This window comes from Carcharodon carcharias, chromosome 24 (genome assembly GCF_017639515.1).
Source record: "Carcharodon carcharias isolate sCarCar2 chromosome 24, sCarCar2.pri, whole genome shotgun sequence".
In the NCBI taxonomy this organism is placed as follows: Eukaryota; Metazoa; Chordata; class Chondrichthyes; order Lamniformes; family Lamnidae; genus Carcharodon; species Carcharodon carcharias.
The window spans coordinates 32434038-32457502 of record NC_054490.1 but is presented as its reverse complement, the minus strand read 5'-3'; the positions used below and the strand labels follow the sequence as shown (position 1 = coordinate 32457502).

Genomic DNA, 23465 nt, shown 5'->3' with positions numbered 1-23465 from the left:
CTCTAGGGGCGAAACGGGTCAAAAGATATGGGGAGAAAGCGGGAACAGGCTTTTTAGTTGGATGATCAGCACAAATCATAATGAATGGTGGAGCAGGCTCGAAGGGCCGAATGGCCAACTCCTGTTCATAGTTTATATGTTTTTATGCTTCTATGCTGCCCACTTGCCTTGATGAATGCATCTCCTACAAAACTGAAGAAGCTGGGCATCATCCAGGACAAAGCAGCCCACTTGAATAGCACTACCTGCAAAACCATTTGTTCCTTCCATCACCAACATTCAACAGCAGTAGTGTGTATCATCTATAAGATGTAAGGCTGGAATTCACCAAGGCACCTTAAGTGGCACCTCCCAAAACCCAGTCCACTATCACCTAAAAGGACAGGGCCAGCAGATAGATGGGAACATTACCGCCTGGAGGCTCCCCTGCAAATCACTTACCATCCTGACTTGGAATTAAATCACCATTCCTTCACTGTCTCTGTGCCAAATCCTGGAACTCCCTTGCTAACAGCACTGTGGGTGTACCTATGCCATGTGGACTGCAGCATTTCAAGGTGGCAGCTCACCAGCACCTTCTCAAGGGCAACTATGGATCGACTATAAAATCTGGCTCAGGCAGCAAAGCCTATATCCCATGAACTTAAAAAAAAAGACAGTTTCTGTGAATAATAAGTCGTGGAACTTAGTAGATAACAGGTCCGTTGATGTATTGTATTGTTTATTGACACAGACTTATAGAGTAACCACATCATAGTGATCCTCCGGGAAAGTGTGATAACAAGATGGCACGTTTTCACAACGAGTTTGTGATGTACATATATCCTTATCCAGAGTACTGAAATTAAATACATCAAATTATATAAGTATAATGGCCTAGTTGGCTGAGGTAGATTTGGAAATTGGAATGAAGTGCATGATGCCGAAAAATTGAAGCTCAAAACTTTCAATGAGTCTACATTCCATTGAGACGTAGAAACTACTGGATAGAGATCCATAATTTCCTAAATACAGTGACTATTGGCAATGTTAGTTTGAAAGTAAGCACATATTATACTCCTTGGAACAATCATATTGAGGGGAGGTTTGATGGAAGCTTACAAGATAATGACATTTTGGAAAAGACTGGCAAGGAAAAACTGTCCCAATTAGTTAATAGAATAATGACTAGGGACACAAACTTAAAGTCTTGAGCAAGATCTGGAGGAAAACATTTGAGAAGATCTTTGTTAAACAGTGAGTGGTAATGACCTGCAACTCACTGCCTGCCAGGTTAGTGAAAGGGGAAACAATAAATAATTCCAAAAATAAATTGGATGGGCATTTGATGAAATAAACTTACAGAGCTACAGGGCATGAGGAGTTGGAGCTGGTGTGCGGAGTGAAACTGACTTGTTTGCTTTGGGGAGATTCCTGCTGGACTTGATGGCTCCAATCTTCTATGCCTTCAATGTTTCTATGAATGTTATGAAGTAGAATAGGAAGTCTGAGAACTGGAAGAGTTTTATAAATGATCAGATGACCTATTTTTATCTTGGATCATTGTGTTCAAACTTGCTTTTAGGAAATCCAAAACTCTCACAACTCTCCGAAGTAAGTTCTACGAAGCCAATAATAATGAGCATACTATTTCTATTTAGCACATTACAATGTTACATTTTATTCGCTTGTTTATGTTTTTTTAAGTGTCAGGATATCATTGGACAAAAAAAATAAGGAACTCCACATACGTTGGTCACCAATTAACCAAATTGCAAATTCAGGAGTGAAAGTCCAGAAACAGTGAATTATGAAAATGAGGAATTTGCTACCACCGGGAGTAGAGGAGGACACGAGCATTATGTGGAAAGTTAGGTCATTGCAAGGGGGAGGAATGAACAGGAGTTTGTCTGATTGCCTTAAAATGAAATGAAAGACATGTCCTGTGCAGCACAAACACCAGGAGTCCTCCGTTTTGCTGAATGCTATACTGTTGTGAATTCATTGTAATTCTATGCGATTGAAACTTTTAAAAAATGACAAATGCTGCTAAGCAGTTTAACCTACCCAAGCTATCTTTAAGCGCATTATGAATTATGTCATCCTAATTTCAAGCGATCCTGTTTTTCAGGAAATTTCCAATGGCAATGGCGCAGGTATACAGTGAGGAAAATGTCCTGCACTGTGAACGTTACATGAGGCAACAAGTATTCCTAACTGTCTCTGCGCTACATTATCCACGTCAAAACTAGTTACGGTGCACATTGTTTTGAAGCAGGTTAATCTGCTTCAGGGAAACGGGACTCAAATGAAACCGATTTGGCAGACTGGAGAGGAAAGCATGATCAATGCCCCAGTCTTCTGGAAGAACTTCCAAATTAACTTGTAGTCAAACGCATCAATCAATTGCAATGTGAGATATTTCTACAGTGTGCAAGTTCCATTTGGTTTCCCTCCTTCTGTTTCATGCAATTCTTTATGTGCATAGTTTTATCATGCATTGCAAAGAAAAGAGGTACAACAATAATGACCTTAATTTGGGAAGATATGCAGATCAGTCGGTGGACCTAGGGAGTGTTATCAGTTTTAAACATTGTGCGGACCAGTAAAGTGAAATTTCGACAGGGGGAAAATGGTATAACACAAAAAAGGGCCAGTCCTTGGCTTGGACAACATAACTCAGAGAAGGCTGAAGAAAGATTAGTGGGTAATGTTAATGCCATAATCATTCAGAGTAACAAAAACATTAGAGAAGAATTGATCTCGAAGACAATCACATCGAATGCGTGTATTCCGGGTCATTAAAATTACTGTCAAATATTATCTCCTCATCTCTCTGATTTATTTTTTTGTAGCTATCTTAAATCTGCAGCCCTTAGTTAATTGAAAAACATTTCACTAGATATCAGCAGTTACACAACTAAGCAGGATGTCAATACAGTAGAGAAAAGGTATGTTGACTTTTATCAGCAGTTAATTGAGGTACATTTATATATGGACATCAATGGAGTAAAATATTCCAGAGTGTTTCACATAAACGATATCTTAAACTCATGTTCATATTGAAGACAAAATTTTTTATCAGGACAGCTGATGAAAAGTTTGCTGAAAAGTTAGGTCTTAAAGAAGGAGGGAAAGGTAGCAATGCACAAAGTTTGTAGGCTATAATAATTCAGGGCCTGGTAATCTGAATGCATGTTCAATGGTGGACCAAATGAATTCGGGGATTACAAGAGGCCAGGGATGGAGGAGTGAAGAAAACTTGGAGTGGTGTATGAATTGAAGATGTAACAGATCGAGGAAGTGACCAAACTATGGGGGACCTGTAATCAAGAATGAGTTTATTTCTAAGTGACCTCCCGCAAGACCATGGATCATGGTAGATCAACGAGCAAAAGGTGATGGGTGAACGTGACTTTTTTATGTTTCAGGATAAGAACGAACGAGGTTTGAATGAAGTCAACTTTCAAAAGGATTTCAAGGGAAGTCCAGATAGAAAGTTATTGGAATATACGAGTTCTGAGGTTACAAAGGATAATTGGCTGCACAGAGGATGTCATAGTGCTACAATACAGTTCGTGCTCTCAACAAGATAAGTGCCAGCCCATATGGCTAAACGGGACAGGCTAACTGAGTTATCAGGACAGCTGAGCCTCATTCTTAATGAATGAGACATTTCACAGTGTCAAAAGCTAAACGTTGCTGGTGCCGGAAATTTGAAATAAAAGCAGAGCGCTCTGAAAATTGCTCAACAAGCAAGTCAACATGGGTTGAAATTGAATCATATCAATCATCTTTTTATCAGAAAAAAAAGGAGCTTGAAGCACTTTTATTGCAAGGCTATCTTACTGAATAACTTTCAGGAGTTCACTAATACGGAAGCTTTGCATTCCTTACGCAGCCAATTGCTGGTGATACCTATGTTCCAGAGAGAGAGGCACAGTTCCAGGGCAGCAAAAACAAGTATGATCCAATGATAGCTTGCTGTGCATTCCTGTAAGGGAGCAAAAGCATTGTCATGAATGAGCTCTCAATTGCCCACGTGGAAGCACATTACATTTGCAAGCACAAACCTATATATTATGAATCCGGTAAGGAGCATCAGTGGAATGCAGGGCAGAATTTCTGACTTCACTCAGAAAGAACTACCGGGAAAGAGAGGGGATTGGCCTTTGAAGATGGCGTGCAGAACATAAGTTCTTGTTCACTGTCTGCACACCAGCGCTGATTTTACTTTCAGTTGATTTAGATTAGTGGGGAATTGGATCGTTTTTAAGTAGAGCTTTCATCAACAGTGGGTATCATTTTCCCACAGTTGCTCTGGGCTCTGGCCCTATTCATCACCTTGCGTTGCAAACTCACAATAGGGTCGACCACAGAAAATGTTGCTGCACAAGAACACCAGAACACGAGAATACAAAAGCACAGCTGCTAAAGATTTAGCCATTTGACCCCTCAAGCCTGCTCACACCTGATCTGATTGTGACCTCGACACAATTGTATCTGTGTTAAAATAAATCTTAACTCCATTGCTGATCAAACGTCTATCTCATTCAGTCGTAAATGGAATTAATGATGAATTCATTGCTCTCCGGGGAAGACAGTTCCGCAGATTAACAACCCATCAACTGACCAAAAAAAAACTCCCCATCTTATCTTAAATGCGAGACCGCTTATTTTCCTAGTTCTAGACTCCCCCACAAGGGGTGTCATCCTCTCAGCATCCATCATACCAAGTCCCCTCAGGATCATAGATGTTGCAATAAATTCGGCTTTCATTCTTCTAAACTCCAAAGGGAGTTTGATTCTGGGAGTCCAATGGAAGGCTGACTTGCTTATACTTCGTTAAAAGATAATATCTGCATCTTGGGAATCAGTCGAGTAAACCAGCTGTCATCTGCTTATAATATAACAATATCCATTCTTAAGGAAATACGTTAAAACTTTCTGTAGTACTCCAGATGAGTTTTAAGAAAGGCCCTGGACAGATCCAGCAACAGGTCCCCACTTTTAAAATCAGATCCTCTTGCAATAAGCGACACCGTTTCATTTGCCTCCCTTATTACTTGCTGCCCTTGTGTGCTAAAGTTTGGTGATTAATGTACCAAGACACACAGATCCCTCCATATGTATAGCTCTCCACACCTTTCCCTTTCATGAAATACTATCATTTCAATCTTAATGCCAAGATGAACACGTTCATATTTTCACACATTGTACTCCAAAAGCCAAAAGTTTTCCCACTTACTTAGGAACTTAGGAACATATGACTTAGGAGCAGGAGTAGGCCACTTCGCTCTTCGAGCATGCTCCACCATTCAATATGTTAAGGGTTGATCTGGTTGTGGTATCAGATTTACTTTCCTGTCTGCCTCCCATGATCCTTGAGTCCCTTGCCTTCCAAAAATCCATTTAACTCAGCCTTGAATACATTTAAAGGCCAAAACTGGCTGGAAATTGAGCCCGCGTTATCTGCTTGGTAACTACGCTCACAATGATACTACCATCGCTAAATGTAACACGCCTAATAGACTCTGAAGGCCTTTTATAAATTACTTTCATGCACTAACTTGTGTGATCAGCAATTTTTTTAATATCATACATTGATTCCTTCATTCACATCATCGTTACAGTTGAGACTCTAGCACTGATCCCTCTGACACTCCACTAATAACTGATTCTCAACACCAAAATGACCGCTGTATCTTTACGCTCTCTCCCTTGTTCGATAAAAAATCCTCATCCCATACTAATATAATACGCCTTTTAGTGTGAGCTCTTACTTTGTGCAGTATTCTTTGATATGGCACCTGGTCGAATGCCTTTTACTGGTTATGTTATCTACTGGTTATGTTTCGTCTATCTTGCTTGTTTCTTTGGCTAATAAATGCTAATAAAATTAGTTAAACATGACTCCCCATCCATAAAACCATTACGGCTCTGACCTGACTGCATTTTAATTTTCTAAATCTTCCGTGATTACCTATTTGATAATGGATTCCAGCTTTCCCCTATGGTAGGCTTTCGGTAACAGATCTATAGTTTTCTGTTTTAAGTCAACATCCATTCTTGAATATTAGGGATATTGAAATCTGCGTGAACCTTTCCAGAAAATAAAGAGCTTTAGAAGGTCGCAAAGGATTTTCCAAATATCTCTGCGGCCACTTATTTTAAACCCATGGCTGAAAGACATCAATCCTTGGGGCTTGTCAACCTTTAGTATGATTTTTATTTAGCTAAGTGTCCCCTAGTGGGTGTGATTGTTTTAAGTTCTGCCCTTCCTTTTACCATTCGATTTTAAAGCATTTTTCTATGTTTTTGTGTCTTTTACAGTGATAACAGCCACAAAATTTTTTTTTGCTCCCATTTCGTTATTACCAATAATAATACCCGAATATCATCCTCCATGGACAACCGGTCACCTTTCCTTTTTAATTAAAAGATAAGGGCTAATGTTGCTGGTAATATTAATTTGTATGAATATAATATATTATTGTTTCATTAACAGAAATGACAGAGTCGGAACAAATGTTTAATTTTCAGCATTGCAAACTATATCCATCAGGGGCCACAAAGGTCAAAACGCATTCCTCCACTACCTACAATATATATCAGTAACCTGAGTTAAGGGACTGGGTGCTGTAGTGAATAGGACTGATTATACAAAAAATATAGGGGAAACAATTGGTGAGGATGAAGCAAAAGCCTGCAAAGTGATGTGGATAGGTCAGTTGAGTGGAAAATAATTTGCCAGCTATCGTATAATGTGGAAAAAATTTGAGATTGATCCACGTTGGTTGATGAATTCATCTCTTTAGTCAGCAAGGAATTATGGGCAGCTCTTCCTGTTTCGGAAAGTTTATGGTTGAGGGACAGCACTTTCAACTTAAGAGGTGCTGCCCAAGGATGTATCTCGCGTTCTTCCCGCCTGTCATGGGCGTTTTGTAAATATTGATGGTTTGATTAACCGACTTGCCGTGGCATGAACGTTTCTTCCATAGCCAAAATAAAATAGCGTGATTTTACCCAGTGCTCTGGCGCAGGGCAAGCGTGATATATAGGAAGAATAGAATAACAAACAATTTAAATGTATAGATGTTAAGTAATTTTGTGCTGGTAAGTGATCTCAGTGCCCCTCTTCATGAAATGCAAAACGTTAGCATGCATGTCCAAAAAGTAAATAGGAATGCAGATGAAACGTTGACATTTATTGCAACGCAGATTAAATATAAAAATGGGAAACTATTGCTGGAACTATTCAAGGCATTGGTTAGAAAATGCACAGAGTACTGAGTAAAGCTTTGTTCTCATTATTCTTCCAGACACCTGTATTGGAGGCTCCACAGAAAAGGTCCATGAGATATATTTATAGGATATAGGGGTTTCATGTGACGAAATGTTCAGCAGTTTTGGCCTATGCTCACTGGAATTTAGGAAAATGAGAGATGATATGAGATTCTGAGAGAGCTTGACAGGGTTGATGTGGAGCAGATCATCTTTTCTTGGGACAATTTATAACAAGGGAGGGGGGTGCGTTTCAAAATACGTCATGACCATTTCAGACAAGGATAGGAGCAATTCATTCTCAGCAAGGATATTAGTATTTGGAATTCTCAACTTTAGAGAGCTGTGGAGGCTAAGCCATTAAGCATATTCAAGGCCGGGATATCAGTTTTTAGAACGCTAAGGGAGTGTAGCGATATTGGGAACAGATGGGGAAAAAACAGTTGATGTGGAGATCACAGTAGACAAGATTTCATTGAATATTGGACATGGTTCTAGGATTCTATGGTGTAGCCATTGTCCTGTTTCCAATGCATTTATGAACTTGAGTTTGTGCTATTGTGTAAGGCACGAGACGGTAAGTCATCTGCCCCTTTCACTTCTCTCCATGACTTCATTGAAATTGAAATGGAGTAGAATGTAAAGCAATCCACAGGCTTATTGTGTCCAGTTGAATTATATTGCGCAAAAAAGTCAACTTGTTTTTATACGGCGCCCTTTGTGTAGGAAAACATCCCAGATCACCTCCAGCTTTTTCTTTAAATTTTCTTATTCCAAGAAAGAGATAGGATTTGGGAACCAAGGGCCTAACTTTAATGTTGGCAGGAGCGCGGCCCACATCCCACTGACTCAAACAGCACCACTGCCATTTTGCAATCTAATGAGTTGATGGGCATAAAAGCGGGACACAATCTGGCATAGTCTCGCCTTGGAGAGCTCCCACAACAGCACTGAAGTGGCCACAAGAGTCTCTAGAGGGAGCTGCTGAACACTAATTCCGGGAACACGAGGACCAGGTAAGTGTCAGGGGCCCCTGGGCGGGGTTGGTAGAGAAGTATTGCTGATGTCGCCAGTTGGGGAGCAGAGTCTCGGGGGATAGGGCACTGGGACACAGAGCTGCGGATGTCACCAGGCCTTCAGGGGTGGGGTGGGTCAGGGGTGGCGCTGGCAGTCGCAAGTGCGCTACAAATGGCAGCACTGCCCCAACATCCGCTTGATGCTCGAGAACGAACGTTCTTCATTTCTGGGTTTAATTTCCTTATCTGGCATCTGCCAGCCTGCCAAAAATTGCTGACTAAGTGGGCTTAATGAACGGGTCTGCCGTCTGTAGCCCTGTTCGGCCAAGCGCAAAATCGCTGCGATGCCGGTGTGGGAGACGGCCCGGAGTGAATACCGTCCCTACAATATAAACCAAAACTCCACCACCGACAAACCCCACCCACACCGCCCCCCCCGAACCTGCCTCAAAACAGCCGGAGTGAGGAGTGGACACGTCAAATTCTGGTTAGAATCTTGGTGAATTATATGAATTTTGCTGACACAGAACGTCAGCATTGCTGAAAAAATGAGACAACGCCCTACAGAAACTTCCAAGAATGCTAATATCAGGGAAGACAACAATTAATATTGGGTATGAAGAGACATGTGTACTATAGGCCCCCGAACAGTCAGGAAGAGATAGTGTCAAATACATAATGACATATCAGAGAAGTGTAAGTATAATCAGACAGTCTTGCATTTTAACTACTGGAGTCGTTTTATTTTGCAGGGTAGGGAGAGAGAAAATCCTTATATTGCCCATAGAAAACTTTCTTTAGTCAGTACGTTGAAATGCAACAAGAGAGGGGGGTGTTCTGGTCCTGATATTCGGATATGAGCCTGGGCAGGTGGAAAACCTATCAGTAGTGGAGCATTTTGGAGATCGTGAGCATAACTCCGTTGGATTTAGGATAGTTATGGAAAAGGATAAATATGGGCCAGGAATATGTTTTCTAAACTGAGGAAATGCCAATTTCATTGAGATTAGATACAATTTGTCCCAACTGGACTGGGAGCAGCCGATTGCATATAACGCTGTGTCAGAAGAGTGGGAGACATGCAGGGAGGAAATGGTGAGATGCATGGCAAATGCATTCCTGTTAAAACAGAGTCGGCGGGTGTGGGGGATGTGGGGCAAGGAGCGTGAGGGCCAGCCAAGTCCGGAGTACCCTAAATGTCAAGGAACATAAAGATTTGTATTAAGTAAATTAAAAAGCTTATTGAAGGTACCGTGGGCTCAATACGGCATAGTCCTAGAGGAGTGTACAAAAGTGCAGTGGGACGTGGGGATGAGGGGAGAGTGGAGCGACTTAAAGAAAAGGAAATAAGGAAATCTAAGGAAGCGCATGCAAAAGCGTTGATGGGTAGAATAAAGGGAAACCCAATGTCTTGACGTTTTTAAAGCATAAATAGGAAGAGAATACTTAGCTAAAGAGCAGGGCCAATTAGGGACCATAGAAATGATCTGCTTGTGGATCCGAAAGACGTGGGTGCACTCCTCACTAAATACTTTTTGTTGGTCTCCACAATGGAAAATAATGGACGCAGGTACAGACATCAGTGTGGAGGACTGTGAAATACTGGGGGAAATTAACATAGAGAGGGAGATACGAGGCACCAGCGGGTTTAGCGGTCTTACAAGTGGATAAATCCACATGTCCAGATGAGGTGTGTCAAAAGGTGTTGAAGGAGGAAAGGGAAGAAAAATCAGCGGTCCTGGCAGGATTTTTAAAATCATCTCTGTCCATACGTGAGGTGCCAATGGGCTTGCGGACTGCTTACATGTTCCATTATTTAAGCAGTGAAAGAGTAGACCTGGGAATTTCAGACCAGTCAGCTTAGCCTCTGTGGTGGGGGAGTTACTAGAAATAATTCTGAGGGCCAGAGACATGGAATAATCAGGGATGCCCTGCATGGGTGTGTTAAGTGCAGGGCGTGCTTAGCAAATTTGAAAGATTTTATTGAGCAATTAAAAAAGAGTGTCGATGGGGATAATGCATTTGATGTGGTCTACATGGACTTAAGAAAGGGTTTTGATAAGGTCCCTTCTAGCACAATGTTGAAGAAAGTAAGAGTCAATGTGGCAGGTTGGATCCAAAATTGGCTGAGAGGCAAGAAATAAAGGGTGATGGTAGAGGGGTATTTCTGTGGTTGGCAGTCTGTTTCCAGTTGGGCTATGCAGTGCTTGGTGCTGCTGCTGTTGCTGTTTGTGTTGTACGTACATGATTTGGATTTTAATATAGGGGTCATGATCAAAAAGCTCGTAGAACACACCACAGTTGGTAGAGTGCAAAGTAGTGAGGGGGATGTCTATAAACTGCAAAAGCATATTATTGGATTGTTCAGTTGGGCAGCACAGTAGCAAATGGAACTCAGCCCAGGAAAGTGTGAGGTAATGCTCATAGGGAGGCCTATCAAGCAAAGTACTGAAGGTCAGAGGGACCTGAGTGTGCATATCCACAGATGCTTGAAGGTAGCAGGGCAGGTGTTTATGAAGGAATATCGGACAGTTGCCATTTTTTGCTGAGGCATAGAACACACTAGCAGGTAGGTTATTCTGGAACTGTATATGGCGCTGCTTAGGCCACAACTGGAGTACTGCGTGCAGTTCTGGTCGCCACATTTTAAGAAGGATGTGATTGCAATGGAGACGGTGTAGAGGACATTTACCAGGATGGTGCATGGTCTGGAGCGGCTGATCTATGAAGAAGGATTGCATAGGCTGGGGTGGTTTTCCTTGGAGCAGCGAAGTTTGTGAGGGGACCTGATAGAGGTGTATAAGATTATGATCGGAAGAGATAGGTTTGATATGAAGGCACATTTTTCCCATTAATAGTGCGGGCAATAACAAGGGGGATATAGGTTAAAGTTTAGAGATAGAAGACTAAGAGGGGAGTTGAGGAGTGATTTTTATTCACCCAGAGTATCGTGGGAGTCTGGAACTCACTGCCTGAAGGGATGGTTAGGTGAGAAACCCTCGTAACACTTTCGACATATTGAGCTACTAACTTGCGTTGCCATATGCTCCAGGGCTGTGGAAATTGTGATGAATGTAGTCAGGTCTTTGTTACGGAGCACAGACACAATGGGCTGAATGTCCTCCTTCTGTTCTGTAAACGGATATAAGTCTATGGGAGTGCACTTATGTTGGCAAGTGGCTTGGCCATGAAGAATGCAGCACTGATCACTGAACAATCACGGTCAAGCTGCCTGGTCTAAATTTCAAACACTTCTTGGCAGACAACCATCATTCACCACCAGCGTTGAATTCTCATTGGCAATGCCTTTTGCCAACCGATCAGCACTCTCTTCGCATACAATATACGATGTTGTCTTCCCCTGAGGAAGAGTCAAACGGACTCAAAACGTTAACTTTTCCATTTCCTCACAACAAATGCTGTTAGACCTACTGAGTTTTTCCAGAAGTTCCTGTTTTTGTTTCAGGTTTACAGCATCTGCAGTCCTTTGCTTTTATATGAGTATTCTTGTCAATGTCCCGATAAATGCAAAATGAAAAACTTAGACAAGTCTTTTTTTCAGCTATATGATTTTTAAGTAGAATACTAATTCAGGAGGAATAAGCATAAAGGTTTGGGGAGGGGATCCCAGGGCTTAAATCGCTGAAGACACAGAGACCTGTCATGGAGCAATCGGAATGAGAGTTGCAAAAACCGCCAGAGTTGAAAGAGTGGCGATATTTTGTGCCATTGTAGGACTGGAGGAGGTTACAGAAAAAAGAAGTGGAGACTGTGGAAGGATATCAGGAAGACAATGGGATTTTTTTCTAATATTCTATGCCTTGATATCACAGGAGTTAATTGACCACTGTAAGTATATTTACTGCCACAAATTCAGCGCTGCTCCTGTTGGAAGAAAAGCAGTAAATGGAATGGAACACAAATATATATGAGGTGATACTTTTAGGGAGGTCAAACATGACAAAGTGTTACGCAATAAAGGGGGGACACTGAGAGGTGCAGAGAAAGTGAGAAACTTGGGATGAATGTTCACAAATCCCTGAAGGTAGCACAAAGGGTTGACAAATTGGTTTGGAAGGCCTATAGAATGATTTAATTTGTTAGCCAAGGAATAGAATAAAAAGCAGGTAGGTTGAGCTGGGACTATACTAAACATTCGTTAGGCCACAACTTGAGTTCTGTGTAAAGCTCTGCTCACCTCATTACAGGAAGGATATAATTGCATTAGAGATGGCACAGAGGAAATTTTGAAGTGCTTTTCTGGGGCAGGAAAATTGTAGCTAGGAGGTACATAGGAGCCTGAAGGGATAGTTGATTGAGGTGTACAGTATTATGAGCAGCCTGGACAGAGTGAATGGGATGGGCCTAGTTGCTTCGGCAGACAGCTCAGTGACTAGGGGAATAGATTTAAAGTGATTGGTAGAAGGATTAGAGGAGGGATGAGAGGAAAAAATACGCAGAGACTTGTAGCAATCTGGAACTCACTGCATGAAATAGTAGTGGGGGCAGAAACACTGAATTCAGTGATAAGTTTACTGGATATGAAATTCAAGTGCTGCAACCTGTAGTGCTGCTGACCAAATGCTGCAAAGTGAGATTAGACTGTGTGGCTCACCTGTCAACTGGTACAAATGTAATGGGCCAATTGGTCTCATTCTGTGCTGTAAAGTTCCCATGATTCAATGATTCTAAAATATTTCCCGGAAAACCTCTGTAATGAATATCTAAAGGTCATAGTCAATACAATTACTTTTGATCATTTTAATTGATTCACAAACATATAATTTAATAAAAAACCCACTTTGCGTAATTCCAGTCAATGAGGAAATTGAATTTCTCACCTTAGCGTTCAATTTCTCTTCTATTCCGTTCCAGATTGACAATCCCAAAGAAATTAGAGCGATTAATAAACCGAATATGTTTGAAAGAAGCACAACAGTCAACTAAAAAAAAAAAATGACACATTGCTGGTTAACATATGACCATAACAATATCTGAAATATAAGCAGGGGTAGAATATGCAGCATGCAGGATCCGGCATGCATTAAGATCGTGACAGATATTTAGCTTCTACTCAATGTATCTGCCTGGCTCCCATAATTATTCCTTTAGCTGGAACCCTTATGTAGAATTTAGTCTTGACAGTGGCGGGACATTGGCCTTATCAGAATCCCAACCTATTATTCATAGTATTTGATATTTAGTCCCACTGATGGCCATTAAGTTGAGGAACTAATTAGTCGCTGCTGCAAATAACGACTGACCAATCCATTTTCTTTCACCACCTGAGATAAGTTTCTAACTGCCTATAACGTAAATTTCAGCATTGAACATGCTCGATAACTGATCTTTCAAATTGTCTGGGGTAGATCATTCAATAGAGCGATAGCACTCTGAGAGAAGACGTTTCTTTGCTACTCATCGAAAATGGCTTACTTCGTATGGCGATATTGTGCTCGCTACTTCTAGACACTCCTGCCAAGCGAAAACGGTCGCACGGCCTCGATCATTTCAAGCCTCTTCAGAATCAAAATGTTTTTAAAAAATTAACATCGCAATCTTCTAAAATCCAAGATTTAACTGATTCAGCCTCACGTCACCACCTGAAAGGCAAGTGTATCTTTTCTGATATGAGGATAATACATCAGTGGCCAACACTACAATTGTGGCCTTCCCACAGACCTGTAGAATTTCAGCAGGCCTTATTTACTCTCGCATTCCAACCCCTTCACAAACTGGTTAACATGACATTTGTGTACGGATTTGTTTGCTGCCCTAGCATGTTAACTTTTTGTGTTTACTTGTACAACCATATGCTTTTCTCCGTGAACGATAACATATAGCTTTTCACACTTTAATATTATCCTGCTTTTCCATTCTTACCAGCACGTGAATAACCATAAACTTGGCCCCATTCTACTTCATATTTCACCTTGCTGCCCATTTACTTAATATGTCCATATCCCTTTGCAGCTTATTAGTTTTATCCTCACACCTTACCAATGCCCCGCCGTCCCTCGCCCCACACTCATTATCTTCATCAAACTTGAAAAGGCACTGTCAGTACCTTCATCTAAGCCAGTAATATAAACTATTAACAGCTGAGTCCACAACACTGATCGTCATAGCAGCCCACTAGTTGAAGCCTGTCTAATTGCCTTTGTCCGTACTCGTTGCTTTCAAGAACCTTAAATTCGGCCAATCCCATTAAACATTATTTTGTATAATAGCTCTCTTTGTTGAACTGAGGTTACAACAACCCTATAAATTGGATGAGGGAGACAGAAAGTAAGAATCTGCAGGCCAGTTAGCCTAACTTGTTTCATTGCTAAAATGCTGAAATCCAATACGTATTAAAAAAAAGTCTTAGGATGGGATTTGGAAAATAATATGATAATTACGCAGTGTCAATATTGTTTCATGAAATGGGAATGATGTTGGACAAATTAATTAGAGATTTTCAAGGATGTAACGCGCAGGGTAGATAAAGCAGCAGATATAGTGTTTTCGGAATTTCAAATTCTTTCCCTACTGTACCACATAAAGCATTACGACACTGGATTGAATGCATTCGCAGTTAATATATTAGCGTGGCTAACGAACAGGAAACGGAAACCTGGGATATATGGGTCATTTTTAATATTGCTAAACTGTAATTAGAAGGGACTCAACTCTTCAGAATCTACATTAATTTCTTGAATAAAGGAACCGAGTGCAGTGTAGCCAGATTTGCTAGGAAATCAGGTTCTGAAGCGGATAACAAGTCTCTACCAATGAGGTGTAGATAATTAAACTAATTGGGCAAAAGAATTGACAGGTGGAATATAATGTTTGAAAATTTGAAACTGTCCACTTTTACGTAAAGAATAGAAAGGCAACAGGATTTTTAAAGTGAGCTATACATGCAGAATTCCTGGGTCCTGTGGGATCTGGCTCTCCTCGTACATGAATCACAAATAAAGTTAATATGCAGGTACATCAAGTAATTGGGAAGGCAAGTGGAATATTGAGAGTGTTGGGACATAAAAGGGAAGTCTTCCTACAATTGAATAAGGCTTTGTTGAGACCATACCTGGAGTACTGAGTACAGTTTTTGTTCATTTCTCCATTCGTGAGGGAATGTCGAATTGAAGGGCGGTTTTAGGTTAATTCAGAGACAATTAGGAATGTATTCGCTATAACAACAACACCTAAATAATTTGTACTGGAATGCCCCAATAAGTTTTACGTTATAAAAGAACTTTTGACACCCTGCCATATAAGGAGGTTAGGTCAGCAAACCTGAAGCTTGGTCAAAGACTTATGCAGTAAAAGGGTGGTCTAAAAGGACAAAGGTGAATTGGAGAAGCAGAAAAGAATAACTGTGGGGTGTGTGTGTGTGGGGGGGGGGGGGGGGGGGGGGGGGGGGGTGGGGCGGGGGGGTGGTTTGGGGGAGGGGGGTGGGGGTGCGCGGGGTGCTGATTTCAAAGTTCTGGGCTTAGGCAGTGAATGAACACACTGCCACAATTGCTGTCACGATTAAAATTGGGACTACATGAAAGGTGAGATTTAGCGGAATGTTTCTGGCGCTGCAAAGGTCAACTTTTCAAGGAGGGGTTAGGCCGCGCATGAATTGGATTTTCCAACTTATAATGTTGCTTGACTTGGAGCCAATGGTTTCCAGATAGCACGTGTTTGTTTTAGGAACGGGACTTCCAGTCCTTTTTAAGAGGGGCAGCAGTTTTCAACACCCTCAAATTCAGGGGTGAAGAATTTGAATATCGGCCTGGAGAGAGTTGGAAATTTCGAATCTAAACATGAGGAAAACAAGCCCAAACTACCACATGGGACTGTGGAGGCTGGGTCATTGAATATATTCAAGGCAGTGTAAAACATATTTTTTCATTTATAGGGAATTAAGGGTTTTGAGATGAAGGCAGGAAAGTGGAGTTGAGGACACAAGCACATCAGCAATCATCTTATTGCAAGACAGGCAGGCTGTACGGCCGATAGCTGCCTATATTTGTTTAGGTCTTATTATTTTATATTTGCCCGCGAAACAAGAACGGGTGGGAGAGAAGGTAACAAGTCATGAACGTAACTGTATTGGTGAGAATATAGCTGTTAAAGCATTGTAACAGACGTCATTGTTTTTATTCCTAAAGCACAAGCCTGGAAATGTGGCGAAGCCCTCAATCCTGACACCCACCCACCCACCTCCCCCCACCCCCACCCCGACCCCATTCATTTAGGTGGTCACTGATATGTACCTCAGGTTCAATTTCACGCCTTACCTCCAGAACTTGTGATACAATTAATCCGCAAAAAATCTATGAATCCCTATCTTAAAAGCCACAGATGACCTCCTATCATCCGCTGCCATTTCTGGGAATAGACCCATATTTACACGAATCGTTTTGTGAAGGATTCCTTCCTGACATAATCCATTCAAAGGTCCAGCTCTCATTTTAAGATTATTTCTGACTTTTCTTGACTTACCCTCACAGGACTTTTCCATTCCAACAATATGAACTCAGTTTGACACTTCAAACATCATGACCAGATCACTCCTAATACGTTGAGTTTTGTGACATTCTTTTTAAGCTATTTAACTAATATATTTAGCTGGAAACTTAATCATATAATAAGAACTTCGAATGCGACTGTACAGCAAGAGTAGCCTTAGAGTTGGCTTAGTTTTAAAAACGTGAAAAGTATATACTGGTTAATCCACGTCCTTTTAGAAAATGAAACCTAAAGGTGAATCCCATTGCAAACCATCAGGAACAGCAACTTCAATTTTTGTAAGTCTTGTAAATAAATAGTCGTTTGTCCTGACAGGACTGGAGCATTGCTGAAAGAAAACATTTTGTCGAAGATTTTTGTCTTGCATTCGTAAGGACAATCGCAAGAATAGTGATATAAGGGTCAACATCTTTATACGACAAGAGAGTGGACAAGCGGACTCTGATTGGTAGAGGTGTTGGAATGGAGAATGTACCAGTTAGCGGTGACTATAAGTTAATAGGCACGCGTTGTTTGAAATTTAAACCAGGCAGCTTGACTCGGATTGGTCTTGGAAATGCCCTAACGGATGAACCAGCCAAACACTTAATTTGTTTAGCTGAAAAAAGGCACATTGTGTGTACATATTATGTTATGTGCGAAGTACAAGGCCCTGTGTATTAATATATGTAGCTTCTAGTACACGTAAATGCGCCATACTGCGAGCCCGACTGACAATCGTAAGTGCGTTGCCAACATACTTTTTAAGGACATTGAGGCCTATTTGGCAAATTTTGTCAAACTGCAGAATCATATATAATGTTCGAAGCCGTTGTTTGAATTTTGCAAAAAGGGTTTTTGTGTACACTCCGTAACTTGACAGTTTTTAACTGCAGAAGGGACATGCAATTTGATATGAACCTCCAGTCTATGGAAAGTGCATCCACCAAACGTAGCATCACTATGGAACAAAAACAAAAATACCTGGACAAACTCAGCAGGTCCGACACCATCTGCGGAGAGGAACAGAGTCGATGTTCATGATACGGATTCGAAACGTCGACTGCCTTCCTCTCCGCAGATGGTGTCTGACATGCTGAGTTTTTCCAGCTATTTTTGTTTTGTTTTCAGATTTCTAGCATCCGCAGAATTTTGCTTTTATCTTAGCATCACTATGGCACTGAAATGCACATACCGGATGACTCATTTGTGTGAAAGGCAGAAAGTCTCTCTGCATTGATGGCAACATCCTTTTAGTGGCAAATACCGCTTTTTTTGCCACTGCACAGTGGCGATGTGAAATAGCTCCTATTTGCTGAGCATCGGGGAAGCTCATGAATGGGCCATATCTTTCGCGTAAAAGTGCTCTCTAAATCAGATTATCCTGGAAGGGCAAGGTATCTCAAAATTGTGAATCACAACAATCGGAGAGATACCTGACTTGGGGTAATGTATTGTACCTGCAGACCTGCCGAGTCATAAGAATAGAATCTTTAGGACAACAATGGTCGGCTCCACTATGGCCCTGGTGTTCTCATTGGCCCTCATTATACCCACTCTCTGCTTCATGCCTGTACATCCTCACAGGTGTCATTGTCCATCATTTCAGTGGATTATCTAGTAGTCATACCCCGAAGGAATATGGGCTAGTGAAAAGGTCTATAATCTATGAGTGCCTAAGAATGTATGAGTCACAATGCTGCCCGGGTATGTGGCACAAACATGCAAAACCCTCTGATTACGGTCGCACACCAACTGCACTTTGGAAGCCCATTCTGTTTTTGAAGCTGAATGGCTGTATAGTAGAAGCCTTGATCTCTAGGTGTGTGCAGTCAATTGATCCTTGCACGCTGGGAAAACTGCAATCACTGCAAACCATCAGGCTCTATGCATTTGATATTGGGCATCCTAGCAGAAGTAAATGTAATTGCCAGCACTTTATATCATTGCAGCTGTGAAGACCTTAATGCAATGGTATGCAACAGGCTGTGTTATCTCGCTGAATTATCCACAAGTTGCCTGAGATAAGTGAGTGACAAATAATTAAAGCACCACAATAAACTTCAATGAGTCAGGCATTGGTTGGCTCCCATGGCAGTTGGATGAGATCCCCTTTGCGGCATCTCAAATAGTGATGTCACTGTCGCTCTTGGAAGCCTAAGGCTTATTTTACGCTGTGCCTCAATCAGTTGCAAGTAGCTGAATCACTTCACGTATACCCTTTGTGTGGCATAAACTTGTCTTCACTTCCGATGAGTGTATTTGGACTCCTCCTGACCCTCAGAATATGGCACCACTCTGTCGCCTTCATGAGGATCGACAGCAACCTGATCCTCCCTGTGTTCCTTTACTTCTCTCATCCTTCTGCTTCTCCTCCTTATCCATCTCTCCCCCTCAATGGAGATTGTGCATGTAACGGAGATAACAAGCACCATGTGGCTGAGAAGTCTTTTAACACCTGATCCCTAGGTAATGCAGAGGGCAATAATCCCTCAAAACGTCCCCGTGAATCAGAGGGGTGTTCTCCTCATGAAAGAAAACCACAAGGTTCTTCTGTCCACTTAAATGACCAGTCCCTACTTCTAATCGAGTTTGAACTGCCAAACTGTGGCTTTGGTCTGAAGTGCATTTAAAAATCCTCCCAATAATATTGCCCTTAGAAAAAAAAACTGATTCATAACCTGTCTATGCCTCGCCCTGATGCTATATTATTTCCTTTGGACCATAGCATTGAGATTGGTATTAAGTTAGTTGAATTTCCTGCTAAAATGATAACAATTCCAGCTAAATGATAAATCATAACGCGGACGGAATCCCAATTTTGGACTGGCCTGCCGTAATATCACAAACCTGCGTGATGGCATCATAAACTTCGCCCGGTAACAACATGCCAGGCAATATGCTTTGCAATGTGGGGAGCTCTCCCGATTTTGCACCATAAACGTAAGCCCATTAACTTTGTTTCTCTCTCCATGAATATTTCCACACCTGCTGAGCTTTTCCAGCATGTTGTTTCAATTAGGAAACTAATTTGACAAAGATGTGGGAATCCATTAATAACATAAGGGCGAGTGCATCAGGTGCAAAGAAGATTGGGAGAAGGAGACAACACTAGCATAAGGAATAGTTAGTTCATAAATGGCGGCAAACTAGGAGGAATATTATACGGCCTTGATTAGGTTAACAGTGCATGCCTGTAAACATGCGAAGCATGGCGAATAAGGTTGGTGAGCTACAGGTGTAAACAGCCAGAAAGGAATACAATGTGGTGGTGATAATGAAGGCCTGGTTGAAAAAGAAGTGGAGAGACTGGATGCTAAATATGCCTGAATACAAAAAAAGATAGGGGAAAGTTTCTAAGGAGGCAGAATACTTCAGAAGGACATGACAGCACTGGAGAACATAAGAACATAAGAAGTAAAAGCAGGAGAGGACAATACTGCCCCTCCAGGCTGCTCCACCATTCATTACAATCATGGCCGATCTCATTTCGGCCTCAGTTGCCATTTCACTCCCTCTCTCCATAACCTTTCAACTCATTACTGATTAAAAATCTGTCTATCTCCTCCTTAAATTTATTCAGCGTCCCGGCATCCACTGCACTCTGAGGTATTGAATTCCACAGATTCAGAACTCTTTGAGAAAAGTGATTCCTCCTCATCTTCCATTTAAATCTACCACCCCTTAGATTAAATCTATGTCCTCTTGTTCTAGAATTCCGCAGAAGGGGAAACATCCGCTCCAGGTATACTTTGTCTATCCCCTTCAGCATCTTATATGGCTCAATTAGATTTCCTCTCATTCTTCTAAACTCTAGCGAGTATAGGCCTAAATTGTTTAATCTCTTCTTATAAAATAAGCCTTGCATCAATTTAGTGAACCGTCTCTGAACTGCCTCCAATGCAACTACATCGCGCAAGTTCTGTCGAAGGGTCATGAGGACTCGAAACGTCAACTCTTTTCTTCTCCGCCGATGCTGCCAGACCTGCTGAGTTTTTCCAGGTAATTCTGTTTTTGTTTTACATCCTTCCCCAAGTGAGTGAACCATAACTGTACATTGTACTCCAGGTTCGGTCAACGAATGTGACCAATATAATCAATTTAGTTAGAACTAAGAAACAGTGCATAATTTATTACACAACTTGGCGTATTTTATAGGTCACCAGTTAATGGGGAGAGCATGGAACAAAAATAAGTTCCATAGATATTATCCAGAATTATAGCAAGGTGCAAGAATTATAGCGGGATGATAATGGTAGGGTCGAACGGCGGTTCATTATCATAAGGTAGACTGAGACCGTACAATTCAGAAGAGAAGAACTTTTGAAGTGTTTTTAAGCATGTTCAAGAGAATTTAAGGTATCAACAAGGAAGGAGACAGTGTCTGACCTTGTCTAGGTTATTAGGCAATACAGCCTGTTCAACTGTCAGTTGTGAAATATTAATGATCTTATGATAAGGTTTGATTCATTACATGCAATCTGGAGTTAAAAAAAAAAGTTCAGGAGGCCCAACTTTCAGAAGGTTGTGTCGGCTAAACTGGAACCATAGATTAGAAGGCAAAAACTGAACAATAGGCTGCCATCAAGTATGTTCAAAGCGGAAAAGATGAGGCAATTAAGTCTCAGCTACCTGGGTGATGAAAGAGAGAGAGAGAGACAAAGGGACTAAGATGACACAGGATGAAATGACAAATGTCAGGTGGGAAATGCATTGGGAAATCAGGAACAATCTTGGAAATTCACATGGACAGTGAAAGGAGATATAGGGGAGCAAAGGAGGGAGTATAGGAAGAGATTGACAGACGGCATTTGATACTATTTCCAATATCATCTAAAAACAGAGCGATAGCAAAGTGATATAAGGAGGAAGAGGGAAGCCGTTTAGAGAACGAAAGGAGGGTCTCTACCCCAGGGCAGAGTGCGTGGCTGACGTACTAAATGTTATTTTGCATCTGACTTTGTCAAGGTAGCAAACGCTACTAACGTCATAGTGACAAAACAAGGTAGTTAGTATCTTGGACGTGTTAAACAAAAAGATGAAGAGGGGATATAAGTCTCGCTGTTGCAGCCCACCGGGATAAGATCGGTGCATGTGAGAATGCTGAATAAATCAGAGCTGCAAAGTTTGAAGGTAACGACTAAAATCTGACAAACGTCTGAGATAAATTCAATAAGTCAAAACTAATTTTCTCAAAGCAGATGGTTTCGAACTGGAATACGTTTTCCGAAAGGTGGTGGAAACAGATTTAAATTTGAATGGCAAAAGTTAATTAGACAATCTCATATAACAATAAAATTGTCATGTGGGAATGGTGGAAGAGCATGATTAGCTAAATTGCCCATGCAAGGAAAAATCATAGACCCGAAGGATTGAATGGTTTTCTTCTATTCTGTAACCATTGACAAATATGGAGGTGATATACAGCATGTGCAGACTGGTAGCTGCAAGTTTGTTGTGAAATGAACGGCGAAATACGAAAGTGTTGTACATTTTAAAATTTACACGACCATCAATCTGTTACATTGATTTGACAGGGGAACTCGGGCATGAGGATTGTGTGACAGACCTGGAATGCTGCTCCAAAATAAATGTCGTGACCTATGTCCAGGGCTTCCTCTCGGCTTTGTCCAAAATACACCTTTCTTAGTACTTCAATTCTCTGTAACTGGTTTCAAGTGGATTTTCTTTTCAATTCCGGGGGTTGTCACAGAAATGCATAAATATGGAGGGGGGAGCGGTGTGTAGATGGAGAATGAAATGATAAAATATTGTCTTATATGTAATTGAGAGAATTTAAATAGTAAGATAAGTGTACAGATGGCAAAGTCGAGGGTAGGCCCTGAATATAGCTCCCGACATATTTTGCCGCAACGTTCCAGGTATGTCACTCAATCATCATACCCTACTGCTTCTGTCAAATCAATGTAACATACCGATGGTTATGTAAAGTGTTTCAGATAAAACTGGAAATGACGGGCACAGAAGTGTGATGCCTTGCACATTCGACGCTAATGTCAAAACTGCTGAATTAATCTCAAAATGACAACAAACTGACTGAAGGGAAATTTTAACCATACAATTCTTAGTTTTCATGTGTTGCATTTGCATAGAATAAGTTGAGCCAGCCAAAAATTACGGGTACATTACCTTGAATATTTCATGTTTCTTGAGAGGCAACATTGGAACAATTCCTATAACAGAAAACTGCAACAAAAGAAAAAAAACTAAATTGAGTAATTCCTGCCACGCTCTCTTGTGCATCCAATTCAAACATTGCCCGATTTAAAGTAGATTGGTTGATAAAATTGTAGAGATTATACTTCATAACGTTGTGCTCTCTGTATTGAGGCAAGTCAATTCTGAGGAAGGATATTAGTTCCATTTTACTTGCTGATTACAGCCTCAATCACTCCTGTGTCAGGTGCTGAATGTAGAAACAAGATTAAGTTTCCACCACAGGAAAGTGTTCCAAACAATCGTAGAGTTATTATGTCTGTTGTCATTATCATTGTAATATTACTATTTTTATTATTACTTTTGATATTATTACTATTACTATGTATCCATCGCAAAGAGGATGATTGCCTCCATGAGACCGAAGGTGGATGATGAGCCCGATTCAGGACAAGCAGGACATTTGTGGTCATGTAATTTATCTGGCCTTGTGTTATCACTGTGTGCCATGGTGTGCTATCATAG

At 41.1% G+C, this 23465-nt stretch overlaps 1 protein-coding gene across 8 annotated transcripts in view; it reads right to left on the bottom strand.

Moving 5' to 3' along the window:
* Window positions 1-2802: 2802 nt before the first annotated feature.
* LOC121269317 overlaps window positions 2803-23465 on the bottom strand; it is a 67035-nt gene continuing 46372 nt past the window's right edge. For 7 of the 8 annotated variants that reach the window (XM_041173860.1, XM_041173862.1, XM_041173863.1 and 4 more), the window contains 3 exons: window positions 22914-22970; window positions 13121-13222; window positions 2803-3973 (listed from right to left, as the gene is read on the bottom strand). In XM_041173860.1, coding sequence (XP_041029794.1) covers window positions 3839-3973; window positions 13121-13222; window positions 22914-22970 — 294 coding nt within the window. In that variant the 3' untranslated portion in view covers window positions 2803-3838. Of the gene's footprint in view, window positions 3974-13120; window positions 13223-13829; window positions 13883-22913; window positions 22971-23465 lie in introns of those variants that run through there. The other variant, XM_041173867.1, reaches the window with a different exon arrangement.